This window comes from Micromys minutus (genome assembly GCF_963924665.1).
Source record: "Micromys minutus genome assembly, chromosome: 1".
In the NCBI taxonomy this organism is placed as follows: domain Eukaryota; kingdom Metazoa; phylum Chordata; class Mammalia; order Rodentia; family Muridae; genus Micromys; species Micromys minutus.
In genome coordinates this window covers 145,285,323-145,306,919 of record NC_137969.1, presented here as the reverse complement: position 1 = coordinate 145,306,919, position 21,597 = coordinate 145,285,323, and the positions used below count along the sequence as shown (strand labels likewise).

Sequence of the window (21,597 nt, the reverse complement as noted above, 5' to 3'; positions counted from 1 at the left end):
ACCAGTCTGGGCTACATAGCAAGACAGCAGAACCCTATGGGCTTGGGGGTGGAGTGGGGATATGAAATGGGGGGAAGTAGAGAGAGCTTGACCAAAAAAATATCCAGAAATGTGCCAAATATTAGGAGGGTTGGTGCTGTAATTTCTTTCTACTTTCTGTGTCTTTCACAGTGTATGTTTTTACTTATGTCATTGTGTAAGAAACCAAAAAACAAAAACAAGGTGGGAAATAAAAATGTGTGACAAATGATCCTTATGAAATTTCTCTGTAATTAGAAGCAGGAGGTCTCCCCTCCCCCATGGTGCCAGGATCAAGCCAAGGACCCTTGGGATGTGGAGGCAAGCGAGCTCCCACCAGGCTGTACTTAAGGCCTGGACGCTCTGCACTGCCAGCCCTAAGGCACTGTCGATTTAAGTGTTCAGAGTTGTTTGTCTCTCCTTCCTCATTCTTTCCCCTGGCTTCCCAGTGTCTGGAAACACCCTGTCTGAGGGGACTGGAGACATGACTGCTCTTGCAGAGATCCTGAGTTAAGTTCTAGAGGCCTTGAGGGTTTAGCTAATAATTTGATATTCCTTTCTGCAAAAGGTATTTAATCTCTGGTCCACCCTGAGAAAGTGATATTTACCCATTTTCCATGAGGAGCAGTCAATAAATGGTGTGGATAAACATGGACTGTCTCATCAACAGCCATGGGGAACATGGAAAAAGCCTTCAACAATCGAGCTGCAGCCTAAGTCTCCAACAAAAGGCTTCTCTGTGCTCCCAGACTACCACCAGTGAGCTAAGCTGGAGTTCCCATCCCCTACCCCAGGCTCATCATCCTCAGCCCGAGGGCTCACAACTCCATTCCCAACTCCCAGTGGCACCTGGATGTCCTTGAGTTTGGGAGTTCCTAGTCCCAGGTTCTTTATCGCAGGCCCTGGACCACCCCACACACACACACACACCCTTCATTCCTCTGAGTGGTTTCAAGCAGTGACTGAATACTTAAGAGTCTGGAAACCCCAACTTCGGCCTCCCACAGCTTAGATTGCATTTCCCACCCCCTGACCTGTGTGGTGTCCCTGAGCTTCACTTGAGCCCTGCAGGGTAACGTCTCTAACTGTCTGAAGCTCTGGAGCATACGACTGTAAATTCAAAGCCTGCTCGGTCTATGAAACAAGTTCCATGTTAGCATGCATGGCTCAGTCTCAAAACCAGAATCATAAGGTCCTGTGCATGTGTGCACTAATGCACACCTGGAGTCTTGAAGAAAGTCTTTCTGTGAAACTGAAGCCTACTGGTTGGCTAGGCTGGCCAACTAATGGGTCCCTGAAATCTACCCGCCTCTCTCCCTTTGCCACCCCAACTCTGAGAATTCAGGTGTGGACACTGTAGAGGAGGAGGAGGAGTTGCTGGAGATTTAAATTCAGGTCCTCATGCCTAACATCAAGTGCTTTACTCACTGAGCTATCCTTCCCTGCCCATCCCCCAAAGCTCTTAATAACACAGAGGGTAGGGTAGTGTGGAGGGGAAAACAGTAGTGTTTTTCATCAACTCATGGCAATTTGGGAAAATTGAGCCAGAATGCAAAGAAGCATAAGCAATATCTTAATTTTTAATGTATGTACTGGCTGGTTTTGTGTCAACTTGACACAAGCTGGAGTTAATCACAGAGAAAGGAGCCTCAGTTGAGGAAACGCCTCCATGAGATCCAGCTGTAAGGCATTTTCTCCACTAGTGATCAAGGGGGAGGGTCCAGCCCATTGTGGGTGGTGCCATCCCTGGGCTGGTAGACCTGGATTCTATAAGAAAGCAGGCTGAGCAAGCCATGGGAAGCAAGCCAGTAAGTGACATCCCTCCATGGCCTCTGCATCAGCTCCTGCTTCCTGACCTGCTTGGGTTCCAGTCCTGACTTCCTCTGGTGATGAACAGCGATATGGAAGTGTAAGCTGAATAAACCCTTTCCTCCCCAACTTGCTTCTTGGTCATGATGTTTGTGCAGGAATAGAAACCTGACTAAAACAATATACAAGAGTATATGAGTGTGTGTGTGTGTGTTACATATATTACATATATGTTAGTTCTACAAAACCATGAGAAAGTTCTTTGAATGCAGAGTGCTGGCAAGAAAGCAAGTCACACTTTAAACGACAGTGTTCCCTTGGGGCACATTCAGTTTTTCTTTTTCTTTTGAACCAAAATTTCCTTTATACAAAGTATTAACATACAATTGCATTTCTAAAATGAAGTCCTAGGTGTACAGTTGTAGTCAGTAAGTAAACTAAGTTAAATGATACACATTAAAGAGAACATCAGTGAGGCAAATGTATGAATGTACTTCCTCGTTATATCAAGCATCAAAATCCACCAAGCTGGGCTGGAGAGATGGCTCAGTGGTTAGAACACTGACTGCTCTTCCAGAGGTCCTGAGTTCAATTCCCAGCAACATGGTGGCTCACAACCATCTGTCATGGGATGTTCTGTTACTGCTAGAGGGGACAGGTTGATATTTATCATTTATTCATACTTCAGAATTGTGTTGACATCCCAAATACATAGCTCTTATTAATAAAGTGGGGGTTTTGTTTTTTAAAAATGCCACCAATCTCTTAGTCCTTTTCTTGTACATTATTCTATATCCACTTTCTCTGCATCTGATTGGACCCCTGGGTTTTATTTCATTTTCGGTGTCATGTGCTCCATGATCTGTCATTGGCTTCTGCTCTGGTGGTTGAGCATCTTTCCAGTGTCCATTGTTAGTGTCTCTGCAGCTGGAAGAGGTGTTCCTTCTCTCTCGGTTTCTTACAAAATGCCCATGTGAAAATGGCTGCTGGGTGTCAGTGGATAGGGCTTGCCTGAGTGGCTTCTCTTTCTCTGCTTTAGACGTTTTGGTAATTTGTACATTTAAAAATATTTATTTAATGCATATGAACACACTGTCGCTGTCTTCAGACACACCAGCCAAGGACACCAGATCCCATTACAGATGGATGTGAGCCACCATGTGGCTGCTGGGAATTGGACTCAGGACCTCTGGAGGAACAGTCAGCACCCTTTACTGCTGGGCCATCTCTCCAGCCCGATTTGTATGTTAAATGTTTGAACAAATCGTCCTCGGCAGAACCAGAAACGCTAAGTTTCCTTCTCAGCAAGTAGCAGTTGCGGTGGACCTGCTGGTCCTAAAGCAGCAGCGACAACGGGCCTGAAAGGGAAGTTGGGCCACATTGTAAAACGGAAGGGTAAAACGAGAACTGCCATTGGAAAGGCTGCCAAAGCAGACGTTTAAAGAAACCACTCGGTAAGGAAATTAGGAATAAAGACACCTCAACTTCCTGTTTCAAGGGTACTTGAACCTTCCTCTCTTTAAAAGATAAAAACATTTTATAACCATGACTCTTTAACATACAGATATAGAACACGAGGAGACATTTGCCAATCCAATGTTGATACCCTGGCCTTTTTTTTTTTTAACTGAAAGCATGAGAGGTTGGCATCAAGGTACACACCTGTAATCCCAGTACCTGGGGCTCAAGCAGGAGGAACAGAAGGGTGGGCCAGCCTGGTCTGTGTACTACTTAGGGAGAGCCTGCCTTACAGAGAGGAATTCAGTATAAGCGAACCAAAGCGTGGAACTGAAGCACTATGACCCCTCCCTCAAGAGTGTGTGTGCTCGTGTGTGTGTGTGTGTGTGTGTGTGTGTGTGTTCAGCACAGTACTTAGTATCTTAAAATTCTTCGTAGAGTATCAATTTATACTTTTGCTGACTAGCTCAACCTTAGCTTCTGTGTCGGGGTGTGGTGGTGTGTGTGGTGGGGGCGTGCACATGTGTATGTGTGCATAGAGGCTGACATTGGGTGTCTTTGTTACTTTCCGCTGCCTTTTACTGAGGCAGGGTGTCTCACTGAACATGATGCTCACAGATTTGGATAAACTGAATGTACAGTTTAGTTCCATCTCAGCAAGAGGCCATTGGGGTGGACTGGCCTGGGGTCCTTTGGTCTTGGTCATATAGGCATAGAGTCACCAAACTACAAAGTTCATGTCACATCTTCCCTAAGGATAGGTCCTATTGACAGAAGCAATGATCTGGGGAAGTCTGGAAGGTTCGGGCGAGGCCAGGCCCTACATGTAGCAGGGATCACCAGGTTATTAACTACATCCACTGCATTTACATACCACATACTACAAACACTTCAAAGCTCGCACTCTTTTTTTTTCAGTATTAAAATAATTTATTTTTAATTTTCAATAAATACTTGCTACATAGTCATATCCCCAATGATAAATCAACTGTTCTGAGTTAGCAAAAGCTCGCACTCTTAGTCCGCAGAGGTGTGGTACGGCCTCTAGTTGTGAATGAGGAGGAAGCCGAATCCTGCTGGGGCTGGAGGCCAAGTCAGCGCTTGGGTTCAGGACCAGGCGGAGCGACCAAGCGCAGGCCCCGCCTTCAGTGCCAGCACCGCCCCTGCCTCCCACTCCGCTTCCCCAGCAAAGCAAAGGCTCCTCGGTCCGGTGGTGGCCTCAGCAGCCCGAGCCATGGGGACCTCGGCCACTCGCACCGCGTGCCATGGGGCGCACCTGGCGCTGGCTCTGTTGCTGCTGTTGTCGCTGTCGGGTCCCTGGCTGTCCGCGGTCGTCCCCGGGACTCCTCCTCTCTTCAACGTCAGTCTGGACGCGGCCCCGGAGCAGCGCTGGCTGCCTATGCTGCAGCACTACGACCCGGACTTCGTGCGCGCCGCGGTGGCGCAGGTCATTGGGTGAGCGCGGGACAGGTCCGGTGAACTTGCAGCCACGCTCCGCTCTTCCCTCGGCGCTGCACCCCTGCCCTCTCCGCTGCACCTTGTCCTCCGCGCGGCGCCCAGCGGGTGGCTGACACTGCAAGGCCGATTCGGCTCTCAAGTTCGGGGTCTCCCGGGTGGCGCGTGGGTCTACCATACGTTTTCCGGGTCAGGGTAACGCACAAGGTGTCACCCAAGTCGGCTAAGCTGCAGCGTGGGGCATGCAGCCACGAGCCTCCTCATCCCCGACGAGCCTTGGATGCCTTTCCTCCTCTTCACGGTGGTTGGCACTGGAGGTGGCAGTGGTTGCTCTACCACTTGGTGTATCTCAGCCCTTAGAATTTTCATTTAGAAAATCTCTCTGGGAGTATACGGACAACATAAATTGGATCTGGTGGTTTGTTTTGTTTTGTTTTTGAGGGGGCGGGGCAAAGGTGAGGGGGTGAACCCGAGAGGAATACGTGTGATCACAATACACTGTATGAAATTCCCAAATAATGAATAGAAATATCATGATGGGAGGGGGGAAAAGAAAGAAAATCTTGCTGTAAAACATAAGCTATCCTTACTTACAATCCTCCTGCCTCAGCCTCCTGAATAGTTGGGATTACAACCCTGCACTACCGTGCCCAGTCTATTCCCTCTGGTTTGGACGCTGGGGTGGAGCAGCACCAGGCAGGTCTGAAAATACTCTAGATTCCTCTCCCCTCGCCCATGCACACGTGCACCGTTCGTGCTCTGAGAGGAGAAACAAGCTTCGTGCTTTTTCGTTTCTAGTGACAGGGTTCCCCAGTGGGTACTCGAGATGATCGCAGAAATCGTGTGGAAGGTGGAGAGCTTCCTGCCTCAGCCCTTCACGGACGAGATCCGCGGCATTTGTGACTCGCTCAACCTCAGCCTGGCAGAGGGTGTCTTGGTCAACCTGGCCTATGAGGCTTCCGCGTAAGTGCCCCAGGCTAGGATGGGTTGAAGTCAATTAATTGTCACCTTTTGGGGACTCACACCACCTACAAAGAGGAAATGTTTGATTGGAGATAAGATAATGGCTACAGTTTGGAAGTCACCTTAGATCTGGTGCCCTCTTCTGGTGTGTCTGAAGACAGCTACAGTGTACTCAAATATAATTAATAAACCTTTTTAAAAAAAAAAAAAAAAAAAAAAAAAAAGGAGGAGGAGGGGCAGCCCAGAGGATTCCAACGTTCTGGAGGTAGAGGCAGGCACTCGAACTCTATGAGTTCAAGGCCAGCCTGGCCTACAAAGGGAGTTCCAGGACAGCTGGGATTGTTACACAGAGAATCTCTCTCTCTCTCTCTCTCTCTCTCTCTCTCTCTCTCTCTCTCTCTCTCTCTCTCTCTCTCTCTCTCTCTCTCAATAAAATTAAAAATATTTTACTATAGCAACTTTCCAATCTCAGAGGAGCACAGTTCCTAAGAAGCATTTTAATTGCTTTTTCTGGGGAAATGAGCTTCTGCTAAACTCGCATGCTCAAAGGGGACTTGGTTAACCTTACTGTCCTCTTTTGTGGCTTACTAAATGAAGAAATCAGAGAGCATATCTCATTGAGTCCATGATGCAAGCAGATTAAAGCAAATGTTCCAGTAAAATGAAATGATTCTAATTTTGTGTCTCAGATTAAGGTCTTCCTTCCTTCCTTCCTTCCTTCCTTCCTTCCTTCCCTCCCTCCCTCCCTTCCTCCCTCCCCCCCCCCATTTCTTTTTTTTTTTTTTTTCTTTTAAGGTGTTTCTTAAATTGCCTAATTTTCTTTTTAAAGCGCCCTCAGGTTCAGGTAGGAAATGCTTTGCTCTCCTGAAGGCTGGTTGTGTGAGTGCTAACTATGCGCTCCTGAATCTTCCAGGCCTCAGGCTGCCTGCAGGGCTGGTGGGGGGGGGTAGGATTTTTTTGTGTTGTGGAAACCAAGCTTCTGAGGGGACACTTGCTGGCTGTCCTGTAGCTGGTGAGTTCCAAGGCTGCTCACTACAAGTCTTGCCATGTCCAAAGCACCTCTCCCAACATAGAGACATGTCATTGTCTCCTGGGCACCTGCAGGAGAGGTCACATTGAAAAATTTGTATTCTGGGAGTGGTGGTCCTGGCATTTGGGACAAAGAGGCAGGAAAAAATCTCTGAGTCTGAGCAAGCCTGTTAGATGGTGAGTCCCAGGGTAAGCCTGAAAAAGATTTGGCAAGGATGTTTGCCTTGCCACCATTTAGAAAAATCCAGTTTGAGAGCACTACAAGCGTAACCACTCACCAACTCACCTGGGTTCCCAACCCTACCTGAACCTTCCAGGTCAAGCTCAGAAACCTCACTAAGCTTTCTTCTTTGGACAAACCAGTGAGGTAGTGCTTGTTTTTCCTAATTATAAAAGTAAGATTAATTTTAAAATTAAACTTAAAAAAATAATGAAAAACGTTTAAAAAGTAATCTTGAATCATGACAGAAAAATCAGTAATACAGAAAAGTTTGTTTAAAAGATTGGTTTTTGTGGCAGGATAGCCCTGTCAGGCCTGGAAACTGTGTATGTAGACCAGGCTGGCCTCAAATTCACAAAATCCACCTGCCTCTGCTTCCCAAGTTCTGGGTTTAAAGACTTCTGCCACTACGCCCAGCCTGAAGTGCCTTTTAATTTTTTTAATTAGTATTTTGGCATGTGTGTGTGTGTGTGTGTGTGTGTGTGTGTGTGTGTATTTGCTCTAACAATGCATAATGGGGACAGGGTAGCTTAGGATAGCTAATTGGGTTATATAGTAACATGTTCATAGGTAATGTGCCCGCGAGCCGAGGGATGAGCGTATCCACGGGGTGTGGGGGAGATGAAACTCTGGTTGGTATATCCGTATCAGCAAGCTGTGGGCTAATGACAGGGTCTAGATGTGTCGTGTCCAATTGTATTTTCCAGCTGCAACTGTAGTTCCAGACTCTTGTACAAGAGTATATCATTGTAGCATTTATGCCAGCAATAATCAAGACACCCTGATGCTTTGAGGGTTTGTTTTAAAGACAGAAGTCTCACTGTCTTTGTTTTTATTGCCTTCATTCATGCTGGACTTTTTCTTTGCTCAGATTCTGCACCAGTATTGTGGCCCAAGACTCCCAAGGCCGTATTTACCATGGCCGGAACCTGGACTACCCTTTTGGAAATACCTTACGAAAGCTGACGGCAGACGTGCAGTTTGTAAAGAATGGGCAGGTACAGCCATGCTCGAGAGATGGAAAGATTAGGGGCAGGAACAGCCATGCGCACAACATGCAGAGGTCAGGGGCAGGAACAGTCATGCGCACAAACAAGATGCAGAAATCAGCAGGCGTCTTGTCTGGCCTAGGAGCCCTTTGAAAGGTCTGCTAACTTTAGGTGTTTCTCCCGGAAAGAGCCAAACAGCAGGTTGAAGAAGATGCTCAGTGGATGAAGTCCTTGCGGTACAAGTGTGATGACCAGGGTTCAGAATCTCAAAGCCATGCAAAGCTGGATTTGGCAGCAGATGTCTGTGTTTCAATGGGAAGCTCTGAGAGAGGCCAGCTAGCCAGGCATAGACAGTGCGAATAAGAGACCCTACCTTAAGGAACGTGGAAGGCAAGGTGTGTCACATGAAATTGAAATTGTCCTCTGACGGCCATATATGCACCGCGGCTCATACAAGCCCTCCTTCCCTTGATTAAAATAATCTTCAAACCATCAGCTTCCTGTGAAAAAGCTAGAGAGGTATATGCCAGTTGTGCCCATAGGAAGAAGGGTCGGTCGTTGTTTTCAGGGGCATGGCCTTAAAGAGGCCAGTTTCCTTTAGGCACATTGATTGGGGGTGGGATCAGTCTTGTAAAGGTTGTGTGTAATCTGCACCTTCCTTTGTCTCCTTGTTCAGGTGGCTTCTGGACCAGGAGGGGTTGGGCAGTGGTGAGGGACACCCAGTTTCAAGGTTCTGTCATTTCCATTGAGAATGACTCGATTTGGTTCCAGAGGCTCCAGCTCAAAGACATTAAGATTTGCGTCATGGAAGTAGCTGTTAAGATTAAAGGAAGTCCTCTGTGTAAAGCTTGTTGTAGGTCTGGATAAACGGCGGCTAAATCCTGAGATGGCAGTGGCTAAGGACGCTGGCTGCTCTTACATAGGACCTGGGTTCAGCTCTTTTGACCTCCATGGCATCAGGCACTTTTGGGAGCTAATATTTACCATGGTCACGTGACTGGACGCATCTAGAGAGTGGCATTGGTCAGTGGTAATGGGATGTGCCAAGTGTATGGCTGCTGAACCACAAAGAGCATGGGAGGGCGTGGTTTGGCCGTAAGGACAAGGATTATATCCTCTTTGTTCTTTGCATTTTGTGGTCGATTCAGCAATAATAGAAACATATTTACTGAATACTCATTTGGTCACCTGATCGAGAAAACCTTTCTCTCGGAAAAGATTTAAGCAATACAGAAATATTTAAGGAAAGTTTCTCCTTTCTCAATTTTGTTCACTTACGTTGACATTATCAACGTTGGTTTTTTTGTTTGTTTGTTTTTAGGTTCACTTCCAAAGCACAGTTGTAAGCAGAAGCAGTGGTAATACAAATCCGAAATCAATTCTTTAAAGATGTGTATTTGTTAATTATTTTTATTTCATGTGTAAATGTGTGAGACCACGGGAATACAGGAGTCTGGAGAGCCAGAAGGGGGCACAGGTCCCTTGGAACTGGGCTTACCATGGTTGTGAACTGCCTTAAGCAGGTTCTCAAAACCAAACCCAGGACCTCTGCAAGAGCATCGAGTACTTTTAACTGCTGTCTTCTCTGCACACGCCCTAATCACTTCTTAGAATGTCATGAGGAAGTGATGAGGCAGCTGCTGTGTGCTCTCCTGTGCTCTGGACAGGGAGATAATCTTTGAGTCCAAGAATTAAATGTAGTCAGCCTGAAGTATCTATTCGATCATTAGCTCCTGCTTCTGCTGCAGATCCTACGGGAATAGTCTGTGCAGTGGCTTTGTTTGTGGCACTTAGTGACTGTTCCCAAACCCATGCAGCTCACACCTGGGTGTTGTTCAAGTCAGAAAATGGTTTTGCTAAATTCGGAGCAGGTTGTACAGGGCTGGAGACATGGTTCAGCAGGGACACACCAGGCCTAACAGATTCATGTGCCCTAAACCACGTGGGACCAGATGTCAGCCTGCAGCCCTGCTGGGCTTTTCCTGGGAGCCATAGTTCAGCCACAGTTAGATTGGAATCATCTTGGGTTTATCTTAACTGCCTTGGGAGAACTTGTTGGGAGGTACTTTTATCTAGAGACAAAAAGAAAGACACCTTACAGTCTCTCTGAACTGTGATTGCAAGAAGAATGTGGTTTGGGTTTCCTAACTTTGTTCCTGCCTCCTCTGGAGTGAGGGTGTGTCCCCTTAGGGCTGAGGGCATCATGTGAATGATGTGAGATTTTTGGATTCCTTTTGTTTTCCCCATGGTTGCATTGTAAAGGGGCTTTAGAGATTTTGTGTTTTGTGTTTTGTTAAGGTTTATTATTTTATGTGTATATCTGTGGGACCAAGTATATATGGTTGCACATCCCATAGAACTGGGGTTGAAATCAACCATGAGCCACCATGTGGGGCTGGAACTGAACTCATGTCCTCTGGAAGATGAGCAAATGCTGTTTTCTTTTCTTTAAGGTTTATTTATTTGATTTATTATAAATACACTGTAACTGTATTCAGACACAGCAGAAGAGGGCATCAGATCCCATTACAGATGGTTGTGAGCCACCATGTGGTTGCTGGGATTGAATTCAGGAAGCGCAGTCAGTGCTCTTAACCACTGAGCCATCTCTCAAGCCCCCTAAATTCTTCCTTGAATAAAAAAGTCTGGTACTGAAGATTGTTGCCAGAGGTATCTTTCAGCCACTGCAGCTTGGCTTGGTTTACTGTGAGGCGCTTAGGGGCTACACGAAAGCTGGGTGCAGGATGGTTTTTAAAGCGTTTAAACTGTAAGTGGCTGTCACTGGCGAGCTGTCCCACTTGTCCCCCACATGGCCTGCACGTCCTTAACTCCACAAAGCTTACCTATAGACTGACTGCCTGTCTCATGAGCTCAAAACAAGTTTCCAGTCAGACTCCATTTGCTACTCTCAGTAGGGAAGTCTTTTAGGTGAATAAAGTTTCATAGACACACAGAACGCAAAGGGTTAGAAACGATCTGTTAAGTTAAATTTTTAGTAGTCTGATTGAGCAGCAAGTCTAGTAACTATTATGACACCTGTGTAGCAACACTGTGGATGGTGTTGTGAGTCCTATGTCTGTAACCACTGTCACTGTGTGCAAGAACCAGCAAGGTCCACTGATAGTCCCGGACACTGCCATTACTTCTTGTCTTTGCCAAGCACATTTACTAAAAAGCAGTTTGAAGAACCAGGCATGGGGGTAGGTACCTTTAATCCCAGCACTGGGAGGCAGAGGCAGGTCCATCTCTGAGTTGGCCAGCCTGGTCTACAGAGTCAGTTTCAGAACAGTCAGGGCTACACAGGGAAACCCTGTCTCAAAAAACCTGGATAGATAGATAGAACAGGTAAGTAGATAGATTGATAGATGGATAGATAGATAGATAGATAGATAGATAGATAGATAGATAGATAGATAGATAGATAGATGGGTGGGTGGGTGATCAATCATTTGCTGAATTCTGCCCATGGACACTTCCCCCAACTTGGCTCAGAACTTTTGTTCTAGAATGCTGTTTCAGAGCTTAATTCTGTTACATTCAAACCTCTAAAAAAACAAAACCACCCAGGAAGCTGGGTATGGTGGCATACACTTTTAATCCCAGCACTCAGGAGAGGCAGAGGTAAGCAGATCTCTGAGTTTGAGGCCAGCGTGGCCTACATAGTAAAACCCTGTCTCAACAACAGCTCAGTACCGAAAATGCAGGAGAGGGCAGGGAAACTAAGGGATTTCAGCACATATTCTTTGGATGGCAATGACTTTTTTTTTTTTTTTTTTTTTTTTTTCCAATTTCAGATTGCATTCACAGGGACCACTTTCGTTGGCTATGTGGGACTGTGGACAGGTCAAAGTCCACACAAGTTTACAATTTCTGGTGACGAACGAGGTAATTAAAACAAACTCTTGAGCCTTTAAAATCAAATCCTTGTCGAGGTTTTCTGGGTGCTTCCTTCACTGGCTCAACCAGCAGAATCTATGGAAGGAACCTTCCAGCACCAGGGATTTCCACTCACTGAGGAGAAACAGTCTGTGAGTGCTGAGGGTGATCTCTGGTGCTGGTTAGAACCACAGGAGTGAAGAAGGGCTGATGCAGGCACAGAGGCACAGGGGAGGGGGAGGAGCTTTCCCTGACCCTTGTGATCCTAGTCTGGGTCTGCAGAGGCCAGAGATCATCTGGGTGGTCTGAAAGTCACTAAAAAGGCCACAGGTATCACTGTTGGTACGTCACAGAAATGAGACAAAATCTGAGAAGTTACAGCAGGGAAGACACTGGAAATGTGAGGACACTGTGACCTTAACGAGCATCTGGGATTTTAAGCAGACTAGAAGCCATAGGAGAGTTTTAGGCTGAAGAGTAAACAAATCTCTCTGTCTCTGCTCTTTGTCTCTCTCCCTCTCCATCTCTCTGTGCGTGTGTCTTCCCTGTCTTCTCTTTCCTCCTGTGTATGTCTTCTGTCTGTCTGTGTCACTCCCTCCCTCTCCTTTCCTCCCCACTCCCCCCACAAAACACTAGGACCCTCTTGCATCAGCCTCCTAAATGCTGGAATTGCAGACCCCACTGCCATGCCTAGGCCAGGGTTATGTTTTTGACCCTTACTTTGGCTTCTCAGTACAGATTAGACTGTGTTGGGTTTATACAGAGTCAGAAGAACACTGAGGAGCTATTGAATTCACCCAGAGATCTGTTTTCCTGTCCACAAGCAACATTTATGAACCTCTTGGATTTAACATGGAGGTGGGTGCTCAGACATCTCACTGAAGCAGGCAGAGCTGATCCTAGAGGCCACACAGGATACAGGGCTGGAAACTGAGGTTACAAAATGAAAGGGTAGCAGATGGGAGTAAGAGGCATTTCTCAGGCTGATCTCCCGGACCGGAGCCAGTTCCTTGAGTCCTTCTGTTTGCTAACAACTTCACATCATTGCCCAAACCTCAAGGCAACATTGCTCAGGCCTCTTTCAGCTGTCCCTAGGGACTTGGTGCTAAGGAGAACAAAGCATGCATATGACATTCCTCACCTGATGACCCCTGACTAACATCAAGCCATTATTGATTCATTTGGATAGGGCTTCACCCTCCCTCTCTCCCCCCCCCACACTCTCTCATACTCTCTCTTTCTCCACCCTCCCCCCACAGTAATCAGCTTTTTATCCTCATGTATCTATTCAAATGTCATAAATGAATCTGAGTTTCAGCCACAGCATGACAAGGCTAAGAGGTGCTGGTCAGCATGGTGGCTCACGTCTGAACCCAATACCGGGAGGCTGAGGCAGAAGAATATCCGGTTAGAAGTCCGACTAGGACTACATAGGAAGATCCTATCTCAAAAAAATTAAAAGAGGGAAAAGAGGAAAAAAGAAAAGTCAGTGCATATCTGCTCGTTTTTGTTTATTAGGCATCTATAGTCATTGTATGAATAGATACATTCACTTGTGTATAATCAGCCAGCAAAGACACTTCTTGTCCAGCCTAGTGACCTGGATCCTTGGGACTCAGATGGAAGAGAGGACCTCTCTCAAGATAACCTTTCACCTCCACACATAGACTGTGGCACATGGACACATGCCCTTGACCCCCACCCCCACACTAATATATACATATATACATACACAAACATACACATTTTAAGGAAGAAATTCATGCCTTTGAAAGCTGGACACTAGTAAAATCCTCTTCATTAGCTGAAATTTCCTCACATTATCTTGTAATATTGGAAAGAACACAATTTTGCGAATGGGGGCCAGCTACATGACTCAGCAAGGTAGAGGTACTTGCAACCAAGTCTGAGGATCAGAGTTTGATCCCCGGGACCCACATAGTGGCAGAAGAAAACTGATTCTTGCAGGTTGTCCTCTGACACCCACGTACACGCTGTGGCATGCGTGCACCCTCACCTAAATGCACAGTAAAATTATGTAAATAAATGGAATTTAAAAAGTTATTAATTAAGATTATTTTTCATGCGGATGGTGTTTGAACCATGGGCTGATTGATGCTTCTTTATGCGCGCAGACAAAGGCTGGTGGTGGGAGAATATGATCGCAGCGCTTTCCCTGGGACACTCTCCGGTCAGCTGGCTCATTCGCAAAGTGAGTAGCTAGTGTAGACCCCGCCCCCGCCCACAGGCTCCTTTAAACAGTGTCGTGGCTTCCCTCCACCACGCTTTGACTCCTTCGCATGACCCCTGTCCCCTAAGAAGAAGCATTTTAGTGTTTCCAATCCATCTTGTGTTTCCAACGGCAATAAAGCTGGGTCCTGCATAACGGTAATAAGGGCAGGTTTTAGCCGGTGCTGTACTATTGGGATAGACACAATCCGGTGTGGTTTATACACAGCTCAGCTTTGATCTCTACAGAGACGCAGGGAAGAGGAAGGGGGAAAGGAAGGGGTGAATGGAGACGTAGAGAAGACACACGAAATAAGTGTAAACAGAATAATAAAAAATCTCATCTTTCCAGCAATATGTACCAGGCTGGGAACTCGCGATGCCTTGTCAGGGTCTTGTGGCTTACGCGCCATGCGGGAGAGCCTCTGGTGACCCTAGCTTCTGAAATGTCCTGTCGTCTGGCCCCTTTCCCATCCTCATACTTCTCTATGTCTTAAATAGGATAGCGACTGTAAAATGTCTTCCTCTCAGAAAGTGACCAGGAGTGATGTAAAGGTGGAGGGGGCGGAGGGACCGCTGCAGGTTGTTCCTGGCGGTTCCGGTTCCGGTTTAGCGAAGGAGCCCAAACAGAAGCGGGCAGTTGGAAAGTGACCCTCTTCACTGCTAGCCTCTTCACAGACTTAGCGTGTCTCCTCATTCAGTGTCACAATGCCACAATTCCAAGCCATTGCCAGTTGAGTTCGTTGGCCTGGAACTCAGTCCCACAACCGCTCCACCACCCCATCAGGTTTGTCCCTTGATCCTTGAGCTCTTATGCTCAAGATGGGTTCTCTACCGTGTCACCGTTGCCTGGTGGTGTCTTTGTGTTACTGGAAAGTAACATTCTCTAACACATTGCCCACTCCAGAGCAGGGTTCAGACAGTGGCAACGGGGATAACATGAGTGGAGGTGTGGTGTGTCTCTTACCAAGTCTAGGTGAGCCCAGTGACTAGGTGAGCCATGGCTGACAAGATGCCCTAGAGACATTCCTGCTGCTGTTGGAAAGCTGAGGAGTTTGTCACTGTTGTTTTGTTTTGCCCTTAGAAGTCCCCATGACAACAGGATAAAGCCAGAAGAGTTACAGGTTACAGCCCTGGCTTAGCTTAGGGAGGTTACACTTTGGAATGTGTGCCCTGCAATATGGGCCTTTCCCTTGGATGAGGTTGCCACACTGGTTTGTCTTTCTGTTTAGACCCTGAGTGAGTCAGAAAACTTTGAAACAGCTGTTTACTCTCTGGCCAAGACTCCCCTCATTGCTGATGTTTATTACATTGTTGGGGGTACATCGCCCCAGGAGGGAGTAGTCATCACCAGAGACAGAGGTGGCCCTGCAGACATTTGGCCTCTTGACCCTCTGAATGGAGCGTAAGTAGAGTTACAGTATCTTTGTCAAGTCTTTCATTTGCTGAAGTAGGAGCTATTTTTATATTTCGTATTTCTTCTAAGTGTTGCTGGATAAGACACGTTAGTGCCCTCTACCTGCAGGTGGTTCCGAGTTGAGACAAATTATGACCACTGGAAGCCTGTACCCAAGAGGGATGACCGAAGGTAGACTCTTTCTGTTCTTCTGTTCTGTTTCATTGATAAAGGCTCTTACTAGGCTAGCCTCAAATTCGGAGTAAGCCACTTGTCTCAGCCTCCCTGGTGCTGGGGTTAGAGCCCTGCACACCGACTTCCAATGTTTCTCACGGTCAAGAGACTGTCCCCTTCCTACAACAGGACACGGAGAGACCTCAGGTGCTGTCTCCTTCCAGAAAATACACCTGGCCTCTCTCCAGGGTATAGAGGAGTAGTGGGGGGAGTGGGAGTGGGGAGGGGGAACTCTTGGTAGTTGGTATTAGCTAGAGGGATGAAGTTAGCCCTGGCTTCCGGGTCAAGGAGCACCGAATCCTATCATGAACCCCATCAATGACTCTGTGGGGCCACTGGGGCCTTTGCTCATCTACTGTAAGTGAAAGGGAAGGACTGACTAATGGGCTACCAAGTTGTAAGGCTTTATTGGGAAGGAAGTAATTTCCCATAAACCAATTAGTCAATTACCCGGCGGGTACAAGGGCTTGCATGGCCCTTTCTAATGTAGAAACACCATGAGTCATCTGGCTCCAGGAAGTAAGTCCACCTCCCTAATCTCTGTTGCCCTGCAAGGTTGGCAAGTTGATTTCTGCAGCTACTGACCCACTTCTCTTGAGCACCAGGTTGAGGGTGTGTAGTGGAATGAACCCCACCACAGTGGGACCCAGTGGACACAGGGAGGAAGCTTAGGAACCAGAATCTGTTTTGAGGAGAGTCTGGGCCTTGGACTGGGCCTCTCAAAATGACATCTGAGATTCAGGGTTTCCATATGCACCTGGTGACCGTTGCCCATTGTTTTTATAGAACACCAGCCATCAAAGCCCTGAATGCCACAGGGCAAGCTCACCTCAGTCTGGAGACCCTCTTCCAGGTAATTCTTTCAATGTTTACCTAACCTGGGGTGTGAACCTCCTCTAAAATTAGGAAAAATGTTGCCACAAAAGTTTTATACTGTTGAAAACATCTTTAAAGCTACATGGTGTCTGAATTTGGCTCTGTATAGATCAGAGTACGTCTGCCTTCATCTAAGTCTGTCTTCATATGTTCTGAATTATCCTGAGATACACTGAGGTGTTAAGTGGATCTCTTTTTCCTTTCAGTTATAAGAAGTGTATGTGTGTGTGTGTGTGTCTGTGTGTCTGTGTGTCTGTACATGCTAATGCTCATACCACACTAGACACAGAAGGTCAAAGAGCAATTTATAGGAGTTGGTTTTCTCTTTCTACCATGTGGGTTCCAGGGATTGAACTCGGGTCTTCAGGCTTGGTAGACTTTGCAGCAAGCTCCTTTACCTGCTGAGCCATCTCGCAGGGCCAGTGATTATGTTCTTATACATACTCTACATGTGTTTCTTCTATCTTTTAATATTTTCATAATCTGATTTTTTTCCTATGCAGGTTTTATCCGTGTTTCCTGTTTATAACAAGTAAGTTGCATGTTCGGCCTAGCTGTTTACTTTCACCAGGAAAATTGTTACTATGGCCAGGTAACCCGAGTTTCAGACCAAAAGCCCCGGCACTATCAGCCTCCAAAAGCTAGCCCAGCCACCTGTCCGACAGGCGTACTGGGGAAAAGCAGAGAGGGGAGTTTCCATCAGCATGCTGGATAGGAATGAAGAGCTCTGTGAGTCAGAGCCGGTCTTCAAGGGACCGCAGTCAGCTAGATTTACATAGAGAAAAAGTGGAGTCCGACATCCAGAGCTCCTCCTGGTGAGGGCGTGGTCTGGCTGCTCTCCGTCCCCATTCTGGTTCTGCAGGGTTAAGCCTTGAAGCGGAAGTAGTTGAGTTTAGGTAAGCACCAGTTTCCAGATAGGCACTCCTCCAACCCCCCCCCCCCTGCGCGCCCCGATAGAGGGCCGAGTGCAGAGGGGAGGAGGGGAGAGCAGTGATCCAAAGCAAAGTGTTACAACTTCACACACACCCTGGGTTGGGGGAAGGCACAAGGTGGATGGGGAAATGGCAGGGGCAACAGAAGTGGGGTTGAGGGGTGCAGGGGGGGGGGGAGATATCCTTGACGGAAGTGATAGCAAGCAAAGCAAAGGGGACAGATGCTCTAGTTTGAGGAGGAGAGGCAGGTAAACATACCGCAATCAGGTGAGAAATTCAAGAAATCCAAACAAAGCCAAGAGGATGGGGTAACCAGGATCGTGGAAGGAGGTGGGTAGTGACATGTTTGCCCCTCAGTCTGCACACAGACAGTCCTCCTAAGTCCCTTAAGGACTAAGGGTCTGTCACCTTCAAGTTTCTGCCCCTCACTCTCACGCTTCCCCTCCCCCTCCTCCTGCTGACAGCTTACTGCCATGTTTCTTTTCTTTCCTTCTTTCTTTCTTTCTTTCTTTCTTTCTTTCTTTCTTTCTTTCTTTCTTTCTTTCTTTCTATGTCTCTATTCTTTTGGTTTTGAAAAATATCGTTAGCCAAGTGGTGGTGACCTATGTCTTGGGAGGCACAGGCAGGAGGAGCTGCTCTGTGAGTTTCAGGCCAGCTACACAGAAAAACCCTGTCTCAAAAAACAAAACAATAAAAAAATTTAAATATTGTTTTTCTATTATTGTTGATATTATTAAGTATTATTCCTCCCTCTTTTAGCCCGTGGTGGTCTTGACTGTGGCAGTGTGCGAGCTAGGGTTTCTCTGGCCTGGAGATAAGGGGAAAGCCACAGGAAACTTAGTTTGCCCTAAAGGGCAGTTGTACAAGAAGTTGGGGAGGGGTTCTTTTCAAGCAAAGAATAGGCAGTGGCCCTGTTAGAGGTAGTTTCACTAAGGGGCTGACTGCCACTCACGACCACAGCATGAGCTCTGAGGAATCAGAGTTTAGAAGTCTGACTCGGCTTTCAATGGTGTTTCAAAATAGGAAGAAAACCCGCTTAGATCTCTTGGTTTATGTTTTTAACATTCTTCCTCTTTGCATCCTTATCCTGTATCCAAGGAGATGCAGGAGGGCATCATATTAGGGAAGGAGACACATCTGTAAGTTTGAGACAGGGATTTATTCTGTGGAGGTGTGGTCGGGTATGGGGGAAGGGGGTGCTTCCGCAGGTCAATGCTGAGGCATCCTCCCCCCCCCCCCCGAGGGACCAGCCACGGGACAGTGTAGTATGGAATAGAGTTTACTCAGGGCATGGGGGGGGGGGCGGTTAAGAAGATAGTAGAGGAAGGGAAAGGCAGAGAGAGAGACAGACAGACAGACAGAGACAGAAGCAAAGAGAGAGAATGGCGAGGTAGAGGGCGGCCATGAGCACGTGGAGAGAGAGGAGGAAAGGGAAGGGGAGAGAGTGGGGCAGGAAGGCAAGAGCAAGAAAGGAGCAAGAGAGCAAGGGGGCAAGGAGCCCCTTTTATAGTGTCAGGCTTACCCGACTGTTGCCAGGTAACTGTGGGGCGGAGCATACCCGACTGTTGCCAGGTAACTGTGGGGCGGAGCTTAGAATGCTAACAGTAAGAATTTGTCTTATTTCAGCTACACAATTTATAGTACGGTGATGAGCGCTGCCGAGCCCGACAAGTACATGACCATGATCAGAAACCCGAGCTGAAGGTGAGCAGGCGAGTGGGTGTGCCCGTGCTTCAAAGGACTCCACAGCCTGTTACTGTTTGGGTAAAATGGCAAAGGCTTCTCAGAGACAGTGGTGACCCGCCTAAGACTTGAAAGGACGGTACAGACTCTGACAAGCATTTATCATTTGATACCCAGTCAGTAGGCATTTTATTTTAGGGAGTTTATATAACACCGAAATCTCCCTGTGTTTCTGCCCAGCGCCCCTTAACATACCCTGTTCTCAAGACCGGCTGGTACCTCCTCTCTCGCCTGTGGAGGGGCAGATATTTAGGAGGACCTGTGTGTCTCCAGAGCAGTGTTGAGGTCCACTTTGGGCATCAGAAGGCAGATCCCGAAGGCTAAGGACCTCTACAGAATTTACCTGAAGGCACCAGTGAGCCCATGGGGAAAGGGAAAGAGACAGGAGTCTCCTTCCTGTGACCCTGGACTCCACCTCTGGACAGCACCGGTGGTCAGGGCTCTTCTGCTTAGGTGTCTGAACTGGGAAGCCTGGTCTGATAGGTTAATCTTTTACCATGGGAACGTAAAAAACATTACTGTTAGAATTAAAAGCATGTCCTTTTTCTTTTCTTTCCTACCAGGTGATTTATTGTCTAAAAGCTGCATATAAAAGACCAAGACTGGAAGTTTTGTGCCGTTTCCTGAGTAATGCATACTCCCTCTTCTTGGAGCTTTCCCGCCTTGTGGAGAGGAAGACGTCTCGGCACATGTCTGGAGGAAGAGGAGAGTAGCCCTTGCACCTTCCTGACTTCCTGGTCCCCTTGACCTTCACCAACAACCCACCCTTGGCTTGAACACACCGTGCACAACACACAGAGGTCAGGCTGCACTCGACAAGTTTCCTGTGGTTCTGTATTCTCATTCCTGCTTTTCCACTGAAGACGGGACTGGACAAGATGGCTGTCATGGGGAGGGACACCTTGTGGAGAAGCCCTTAAGAAAGTTTCTTCTAAGGCTGGGATGAGGTTCAGTAGCAGAGTTTACAACCACTAAGTAAATAAAACATAGATAAACCAACCAAAGTTTTCTCTGAAGAGTGGAAACCTCTAATTTGAGTAGAATTTGCTTGAAGGTATGTTCCTCTGACCTTTGATTTTGTGTTTCCATATAGTGAAAACTCATTTTTTTGTAAACGTCTAATATATTTTTTTTTAAAATGTGGGCCTTATTAAAAAATAAAACTAATTTCTTACTACTTTTGAAAATTATATGACACCAAGTAATTTCCTGTCATTCTTTATCGTTTGTTAATAAAATGTCAAAAAATTCTAGCTGCATTTTTTTTCTTTGTGGGTTCTTTTTCTTCCACCTTTCAGCCCCCTAAAAACTATATAGAAAAGGATAGAGGGGAAAGGGAGTAACGTCATCTTTAGACTACTTCCTGATGATTAGGGGTGTCAAGTCCCTTTGGGCAAGTTTGATCTTTGCCATCAGGATATTTAGTTTCTTCTTCTTGTTTTGACTTAACTACAACCAACAGCAATCAACCAACAACCCATCCATCTGGGTTCTAGCATTTATCCACGCTCTAAAAAGTCCCCAGAATTCTAAACATCACACCATCTCAGAAAGTATCCGCCCCTGCTGGAGCACGAGGCGAACCACTGCCAGCCACTTCCAAATGGCTCTTTATCCCTGCAACTGGGATCACAACGAAACTTACCCATATAACACTTCTGTGTTTCTAAAAGAAACCCCAAAATACAAAGTTCTCGCTACAAGATGCTGTTCGAGAATTAAAAAAAAAAAAAAAAAAGCAAGACATTGAATGTTGTGTTCTACCTGCCTCCCTTGGAACTGTGAGCTTCTGTTTTTAAATATAGTAGATTAACAGTTACCTCAGCTCCGTCCTAAGGGGATTCTGTCTATGGGAAAGGCAGGATGTTTCAGTCAAGTTTTGCAAACAGAAAAGTCTCGGTGCAGGCTGCAGGAAGCAGCTTTGTGGCTCTTGTGGAGCAGCTGGAGCAGCTGGAGCAGCTGGAGCAGCTGGAGCAGCTGGAGCAGCTGGAGCAGCTGGCCCCTGCATTCTCTATGTGGGTCAGCACTCTGTGTTTCTGGGTTAAGGAGCTCAGGTTTAACCAGGCTGGCTTCAAGAATGTCCCTTCTAATCCAGAAGAGTAAGAAGATTTAGGTGTGGGGGGGATCCTCCATCCCTGTGACAAGTGACACCACACTTGGCAGACTTGCCTTCAGTTCCCAGATTGCTGCCCAGGGCTCAAAGGTGGATATTGTGAATGTCACATGGCACTTGATATGCATTGCCAGAGTTGTGGGTGTCACTGTGCCCTCTGAGAAGACATCAGACAAAGGTGGCTCCATATTTGTTAGACCCGCAGACCAACCAGGAAGTTCCCATCAACCTTGAAGACAGATAGTGATCAGACACAT

At 46.9% G+C, this 21,597-nt stretch overlaps 1 protein-coding gene across 1 annotated transcript; it reads left to right on the top strand.

Annotated features, from left to right (window-relative positions):
- The first annotated feature begins 4,483 nt into the window (after positions 1–4,483).
- NAAA (N-acylethanolamine acid amidase) lies at positions 4,484–20,365 on the top strand. The gene is made up of 11 exons (XM_080917792.1): positions 4,484–4,740; positions 5,539–5,703; positions 7,824–7,950; positions 11,736–11,826; positions 13,953–14,029; positions 15,279–15,451; positions 15,572–15,634; positions 16,463–16,529; positions 17,056–17,084; positions 19,111–19,188; positions 19,791–20,365. Exons 1-10 carry the CDS (start codon positions 4,520–4,522, stop codon positions 19,184–19,186), a joined length of 1,089 nt encoding a protein of 362 aa, XP_080773918.1. The 5' UTR covers positions 4,484–4,519; the 3' UTR covers positions 19,187–19,188; positions 19,791–20,365.
- The last annotated feature ends 1,232 nt before the right edge of the window (positions 20,366–21,597 follow it).

What these genes read in the sequence shown, in the direction of transcription:
- NAAA (XM_080917792.1), top strand. Translation starts at nt 4,520, where the DNA reads ATGGGGACCTCGGCCACTCGCACCGCGTGCCATGGGGCGCACCTGGCG. An exon ending in CTGGCCTATGAGGCTTCCGC is followed by an intron (nt 5,704 to 7,823) that starts GTAAGTGCCCCA and finishes TTCTTTGCTCAG; the next exon opens with ATTCTGCACCAGTATTGTGG. An exon ending in GTGTTTCCTGTTTATAACAA is followed by an intron (nt 17,085 to 19,110) that starts GTAAGTTGCATG and finishes GTCTTATTTCAG; the next exon opens with CTACACAATTTATAGTACGG.